The 7,509-nt window shown below is 47.8% G+C and overlaps 1 protein-coding gene across 1 annotated transcript; it reads right to left on the reverse strand.

Moving 5' to 3' along the window:
* Positions 1-444: 444 nt before the first annotated feature.
* Positions 445-3,360, reverse strand: LOC113996924 (interleukin-17F-like). The gene is made up of 3 exons (XM_027738348.2): positions 3,234-3,360; positions 2,137-2,348; positions 445-827 (listed from the first exon to the last, which is right to left on the reverse strand). Exons 1-3 carry the CDS (start codon positions 3,258-3,260, stop codon positions 590-592), a joined length of 477 nt encoding a protein of 158 aa, XP_027594149.1. The 5' UTR covers positions 3,261-3,360; the 3' UTR covers positions 445-589.
* Positions 3,361-7,509: the final 4,149 nt, after the last annotated feature.

A 7,509-nucleotide genomic window follows, 5' to 3' on the forward strand; every position in this document is an offset into this window, starting at 1 on the left:
ATCCTTTTTTTTTTGTACTCTGAGCACACACAAAGCCATAAATACAGTCATAAATAGAAGACATAAATAGAATTATAAATATTTGATTGACACAGATAATATTTTAGTGAGCAGAGGTGGCCAGAGAAGGGAAAGGGGTAGGGGATGAGTAAGGGAAGGAGAAGGTGCAAGAGGAGGAATTTTTTATGGCAGTGCTGGTAGGTATGTATTCATTAGGGCAACTTACTGCCAAGGACAACTTTTGAAAATATAACTGCTTTGACTCACCAAACTGATAAAAACTACAATGAAAAATAAATTCAAAAAAGCACTGCTTTACCCTCTCACTGCTTGGGGTCACAAACAAAGCTTTTTCTCCATCCTTCTCCCTCCCCTCCATCACCAGCTACCGGCGATTCCCATTCTAAAATCCATCAAGCAACAACAGCTGAATCATGAGGTAATTTCAAGAGGTAATTTGTTCAGATTTGGAAGGGCAACGTCGTGTTGAATTCCTGGGATTCGCGGTGGGCAACTGTGGGATTTCACCAGAGGGGTGTCTATAGGATTTATTGCTTCTTCCCAGTGTGGCCTGCCCTAATAATTCCTCCTAGGAGTGGTGGTGGATGACTGGAGTGACGCAGGTGCAGCCCACGGTGATGACCTTCTTCTCCAGGCGGTAGGTGGGCCGGCAGCCCTGCTGCTCCCGCCGCAGGACCAGGATCTCCTGCTTGATGGGGACGGAGTTGAGGCTGTGGTCCTCCTGCCCCAGGGGGCTCACACAGCCAGAGAGGCGGCACTGGGCATCAGCAATCACTTGGGGGAAGCGGTTGGGATCCTTGTCAAGCCTGGGGACGGGCACACAGAAAGGGATTTATGTCTTTGCACAGCACGGGTTGGCAGGATCTTCTTGTTTATCTCCATGGAAGCACCTTACTGTTCACCTGTGCATCCTCACCTGGGCAAATAACTTCCCTGTCCTCAACATTTTTTAGAATTATTTCCTAGAAATGGAATCAGTTTTGGTAGGGTAATACTGCTGTATCATTCTTTGGGAATTGGGAATGGAGAGGAGCTGAGTTAAATACAGAACTGATTGCAATTGCACAATTCATTTTTTAATGGTTTTTTAAATAATTTTAATTTCAGAATTCAGAAACTTCTTTCAGTTTGGAAAATTTAGAATTACAATGGACTGACATCATTCTTTTCCCAGAGTTTCATCATCATTTCAATGCCATGCAGTGCTATGGGCTAGAGGCAGATTGGCTGGAAAGCTGGAAAAGGACATGAGGGTGCTGGCTGACAGTGGCTGAACATGAGCCAGGTGTGCCCAGATGGCCAAGAAGGCCAGTGGCACCTGAGCTGTATCAGCAATAGTGTGGCAGCAGGGCCAGGGCACTGCCCATCCCTGTGCTTGCACTGCTGGGGCACCTCCAGTGCTGGGAGCAGCTCTGGGCCCCTCAAACAAGAGAGACACTGAGGGGCTGGAGCATGTCCAGGGAAGGGAGCAGAGCTGGGGAAGGATCTGGAGCACCAGGAGCGGCTGAGGGAGCTGGTGGGGGCTCAGCCTGGAGAAAAGGATGCTCAGGGGGGACCTTCTCTATCTCTCTGACTCTCTGACAGGAGGGTGGAGCCACAGGCAGAGATCGGGCTCTGCTCCCAAGGAACACGTGACAAGAGGAAAAGGCCTCAAGTGATGCCAGGAGCGGTTTAGATTGGATATAAGGAAAAATTTCCTCCCCAAAAGGGTTGACCAGCCCTGGCACAGCTGCCCAGAGCAGTTGTGGAATCACCATCCCTGAAGGGGTTTAAAAGCTGTATAGATGTGATACTTGGGGACATGGTTTAGTGGTGGCTCTGGCAGTGCTGGGGGAATGGTTGGACTTGATGATCTTAGAGGTATTTTCCAACCTAAAGGGTTCTGTGATTGACACAGGCTGACAAGATGATTAGAAACCTTTCCAGTGAAGTCCCTTTGCACTTCAGTTGGTCTCGGAGAAATCTCACACAATATCAAAAATCAGCATATGTCAAGAAGTGTTTGCAATATTTACAGGACTCTGGGCATATGCTGAGAAACAGCCATCGTTTACCCCCAAAAAAATCCTCTTTGTACACAGACATCACAATTTAGATAACAAGTAAACAGTTTACCTGTAATCCCAAGGAGCGAGAGATCGGTTCCTGACATCATGGACCATCCTAAAGGCATGATGTGACTTGCTGATACGAATGTTGACTTCCACTGCTGTGGGGAATTTGAGATCCTTTTGGTTCAGGCAATCTTCACTCAGCCTCACAGAGGCACTGGCCTTTCTGGAACTTACAGTGAGTGCTAGAACCAGCACCAAAACCAGTGATCTGAACTGAGAGAGAGGAAAGTTGTCTTAGTTCTGTCCAGGCAAGAAAAGGAGAGCAGAAAAAGCCAAGTCTTGACTTGACTGGACCATCAATGGACTATCTTCATACTTATATTTGGGTGAGACGGGCCAGCATGAACAAACAGCACAACACCGCAAATAAAACTCATCAGAACAGGCGCTTAAATCTGATTTAAATTCTGATTCATAGTTGGCTTTGCACCAAGAAGAGCATCCCTCAAACAAGCTGCAAAAGGTCCTCCTCCACAGTCACACAGCACTGTCTTGTGATCTACAAAGGAGGGTAAGGACTGAGCTGACCTTGTGCCTTAGAAATCCAGCAAGAAATCCAATTTCTCAGGACAGTAAAGACTGGCCACCCTCATCTGCTGGAAATAACCCTTTTCCCGAGGAAATCTGAGATTCTCAGGCCATCTCCAGTAGAGAGAGCTTTAGTGACTCACAGAGTCATAGAATATCCTGAGTTGGAAGGGACCCACAAGGATCATCAAATCCAACTCCCAAAAAGAAGACAAAATAAATGAAGAGGTTTTAAGGAAATCACAGGAGCTGATTGTGCTGCAAATGCTACCCAGGTTGAAATTGAAATTCATAGACATTCACTGAAATTTCAGCAATTTTTATAGCATGTTATCTGAGAAAAGGACTGTCTCCCCCAAGTGCTGATAACTAAGAGATAAATAAATCATAAATAGTCCACCATATCCTTGTTACTCAAACATCAAACACAGCTGCATCAGACGGAATCAGCATCCCATTCAGCTCCCACCAGGACCAAAAGGGTTTCTTGTAGAAATCACAGGACCTGTACTCTGCTTTCTCTCTTGCAGAAAATATTTCTTAACCCTTATATTAAATGTAAGTACTTACCACAGCAGTGTAGCTGGAAAAAGCCATGGCAACCTCTCTACTGCTTTGGGTGGATACACAGGGTGACAAGGTACGAGAGTTCTCCTTCTCTGAGGCCCCTTCCACCTGCTTGTGTCTCAAAGACAGTTGTGATCTCCTTTTTATAGCAAAGTTCAGCCACTACCACCCTTTCCATTGCAGCACATCTGCCTTACCTGACCTGAGGTTAAGAGCTGAATATTTCATTTCCCAGCCCACTTCCTTCCATCTACCCCCAAAAAGGGGAGGGCAGACACTATCACCAGAATCCCAAATTAGCCAATACTATTTCTTCAGGCAGATAAAGAGATAAGGAAAGAAAAAGAGCAAAAAAAAAATTGTTCAGGCAGCTTTTTTACTGCCTCCCGCCCCCTCTTTCTAATAATGATGTTCTTTCACCACAAACACGTGTGGATGCACTTCCACGTGCCTCACACAAACCAGACGGCAGAGATGAGCAAGCTACAAAGCCAGGCACCCAGCAAGGCTTTCAAAATGAGGACAGCACGTGGGACTTCACCATTTAACCTCCCTTGGCCCCAGCTGCACAATTCATCCCCACCTGGTCTTGGGGTTCCCTCTGTCTTGCAAGAACGGAGCAGGGGAAGAATAGGAGCTACAGGGAATTCCTCCTGGGAGACCTCAGAGCACCAGGACCTGGGATGTCTCTCCCTTTCACTGCTGAGGTTCTGTGTTGACATGCTCTGGAGAGCTCCACAAAAAGCTCTGCTCTCTTTGAAAGGCCCTGTAAGGGCCCTGAGGGCACTGATCACCCCTGATGGCCTCAACCACCATCAGCAGGGCCCCCATTCCAGATCAGCTTTGACTCCAGTGCCTGCCTGAGCTATGCTGTCAGAATGCTGCTTTCCTGTCCCTTCTCTGGCCTTGCCAACTGGGTGGACCTTGGAGCAGCATTTCTCCTGGATGGACTCCTTGGACACTCATGGTGGGGAATGGAGCTGAGGAGGGGGCTGGAGCACCAGGAGCAGCTGAGGGAGCTAGAGGGGCTCAGCCTGGAGAAAAGGAGGCTCAGGGGGGACCTTCCTCTCTGCAACTCCCTGACAGGAGAGTGTAGCCAGGTGCGGGTCAGGCTCTGCTCCCAGGCAATATGTGACAGGACAAGAGGACATAGTCTCAAGCTATACCAGGGGAAGTTTAGGTTGTATGTTAGCAAGAATTTCTTCTCAAAAAGGGTAATTAGACATTGGAATGGGCTTCCCAGGGAAGTGGTGGAGTCCCCATCCCTGGAGGTGTTCAAGGAAAGACTGGACGTGGCACTCAGTGCTCTGGTGTGGTTGACAAGGTGGGAATTGGTCAAAGGCTGAACTCGATGATCTGAGAGGTCTCTGCAGAGAAAAGCCCTGAGAGAAATGTTTCCCAAAGCCATGTAGCCCAGCTAGAAGCAGAGGACTGAAGTGTAGGACTCTTCACCCCAATTCATTTTCAGTCCTCCAGGAAATCAACAGATTCATTACATTTTTGGTCCTACAGAAAATCAGAATCCTCTTACAAATCTGTGTAATTTTCCAGTGAGAAGGGACTAGTCTGGTCTGAATAATACCAGCAGAAATCTCCATCAACTGATGCTTTACATCACTGCAGGATGTTGTCATGATTTTGTGGTCTGAATCAACTCTCAGCTCAGAGACCGGAGACTCTTCTCACATAAGTTTTTCACATTTCAGGTTACTATGTTTACCTGAAGTAACACAAATCCTGTGACACATGTTCCTATTCTGACTGTTCTATGTATCCACCAGCGCATCTACTGAGATCTGACACTGAGCATCGAAGACCAAAAGAGGGGAGAATTACCAGAAATCCACCTTTTTTAACCCAGAATCTGACCTCCTTTTTTTCCCCCGAATGCTCGTCGTGAAAGGAAAGGGCATTGCCATGAAAAATGGGTTGGATTGTGCAGGAACAGGGTTAAGTGGAAACTGTTACCTGTGATGAAGCAATGACGTTGTCACGCCAAACACCGGGTTATGAGCCCCCATCACCACTTTCCACTTACAACTTGTGCCTTCAGCAGCCTGTAAATTCAGCAGGGATTCCCTCTTTGACACGAAATTTCCTATGATTGAACTTGTCTTTCACTGAAGTTCACTGAAAATTTGATTGAAAGGGGTCACTGAACATGAATCATTAAAAGGGAGGAAAAATACTCGTATTCATAGAATCACAGAATGGTCTGGGTTGGAAGGGACCTTATAGAACATCTAGTTCCACCCTCCTGCCTTGGGCAGGGACACCTTCCACTATCCCAGGTTGCTTCAAGACCCATCCAACCTGCCCTGGAAGACTTCCAGGGATGGGGCAGCCACAACTTCTCTGGGCAACCTGTGCCAGGGCCTCCTCACCAACCCCACAGGGAAGAATTTTTTCCTTAAATTAGGAATATATAGTTATCTCAAAAAGCTGTTTGCTCCCACACATCGCAGCCTTGGAGCAGGGATTGGGACTTGGAAATAAACAATAAAATTTTAATTTCACTTAAAAGAATTCTTCTACTCTTGAGTTACTATAAGGAAACCCCACTGTTTGCACTGCAGGATTTGTTACATGCAGGTTCAAGTTTTCACAGCACTTCAGGCATAAGAAATGCCCCATTTCAGGTTGGGCTTCGACTACAGAATCACAGAATAGTCTAGGTTGGAAGGGACCTTAAAGCTCACCTCATTCCAAGCCTCTGCCAGGGGCAGGGACATCTTTCACCAGATCAGGTTGCTCAGAGGACCTTCCATAGCCTGCAGCAGCAAAGGGGTGGGATTGCAGCCTCTGAAAGCTCTGGATGTCAGGATTGAATGAATATTTCAGGGTGAGGTGGCTGCAGCACAGGGCAGGGCTTGTACGTCCAGCAGCTTGCTCCTGCCTCTCTGGCCACCCCAGATTTTACCCTTCTGACGTGTGACACCACAGGATCACCTTCTGGTTTAGAGCTCTGACCGATCACATCCATGCAGGAGTTACTCTGGGCAGGGTTTGCTCACAGGGCTTTATCACACCAGCAAGATTCATGGCCAAGTGCAGACCAGAGCCAAGAGATGTGAACGGAAAATACCAAAATTTGAGGGGAAATGGGGCTGCCAGGTGTGCCACAGGTACCACCAGTGGAAACCTCTGCATGGGAATGTTGCTCCAGCACAACAGTGACCACAGCTCTGTGTTAGAGCTGTGGGACCTCAGAGGGGACCAGTGGCACCTCTGGGCTCCCTCCACAGGTCAAGGACAAACCTCATTTTCAGCTGTCAACCCCTGAGCCTTCATCATGCTTTGGTCAGAGCTGTGGGATGAGTGGGAGGCAGGGCTTACATGATGCTGATGGTGCTGGTGTGGGGAATTCACTCCTAATCCCTGCAGTCTGTGTTCACCTGTCCTGCAGCACGGAGATAAATAGCAGGGTTGATTTCTAGAAACAACAACCCTGCAGAGAGGAGGTGGACTAAGGGTTTGAGAAATACAATACTAAGGTACAATGTGACAAGGACCATGAAGATGCTCTAAGGGCTGGAGCACCTCTGCTATAGAGACAGGGTGGGAGATCTAGGGTTGTTCAGCCTGGAGAAGGCTCCAGGGAGACCTTAGAGCCCCATCCAGTGCTTAAAAGGGCTCCAAGAAAGTTGAAGAGAGACTTTCAACAAGGGCTTGGAGGGACAGGACAAGGCAGAAAGGCTTCCCACTGCCAGAGGGAAGGGTTAGGTTAGATATTAGGAAGAAAATCTTGTCTGTGAGGGTGGCAAGGTCCTGACAAAAGTTGCCCAGAGAAGCTGTGGCTGCCCCATCCCTGGAAGTGTTCCAGGCCAGGTTGGACAGGGCTTGGATAGTGGAAGGTGTCCCTGCCCATTGGACAGGGACAGTTAGACTAGATGAGCTTTAAGGTCCTTTCCAACATAAATCATTCTAGGATTATATAAAATAAGGTGCCAGGGAAGTCCTGGGTGCTGGACCAAGCCCATGGCAGGACAGATTGGCTGGTTGGTGGGTGAGGCATGAGGGTAGCAATGGGCAGGCTTTATGTCAGGTCAAAACAAGGGTCAGGGCCAGAGCTGTAGCTCCTCTTCTCCATCCCATGCAGAAGGGACGAGACCAGGGAAATTATTAGGGACACAACTTGAAAGGAGGTGACAAGGAACACACATGACCAACTCTTTGGTTGTTTTTGTTGGATTCCCTGAACTGTTACTTTTCTTACCTGTGATCTCTAATATCAAAACGAGCACGATGCCACTCAAGAAAGGCTGCACACTTCCCATGG

This window comes from Pipra filicauda, unplaced genomic scaffold, assembly GCF_003945595.2.
Source record: "Pipra filicauda isolate LSUMZ 115617 unplaced genomic scaffold, ASM394559v2 scaffold24_size8852520_pilon, whole genome shotgun sequence".
Taxonomy (NCBI): Eukaryota; Metazoa; Chordata; class Aves; order Passeriformes; family Pipridae; genus Pipra; species Pipra filicauda.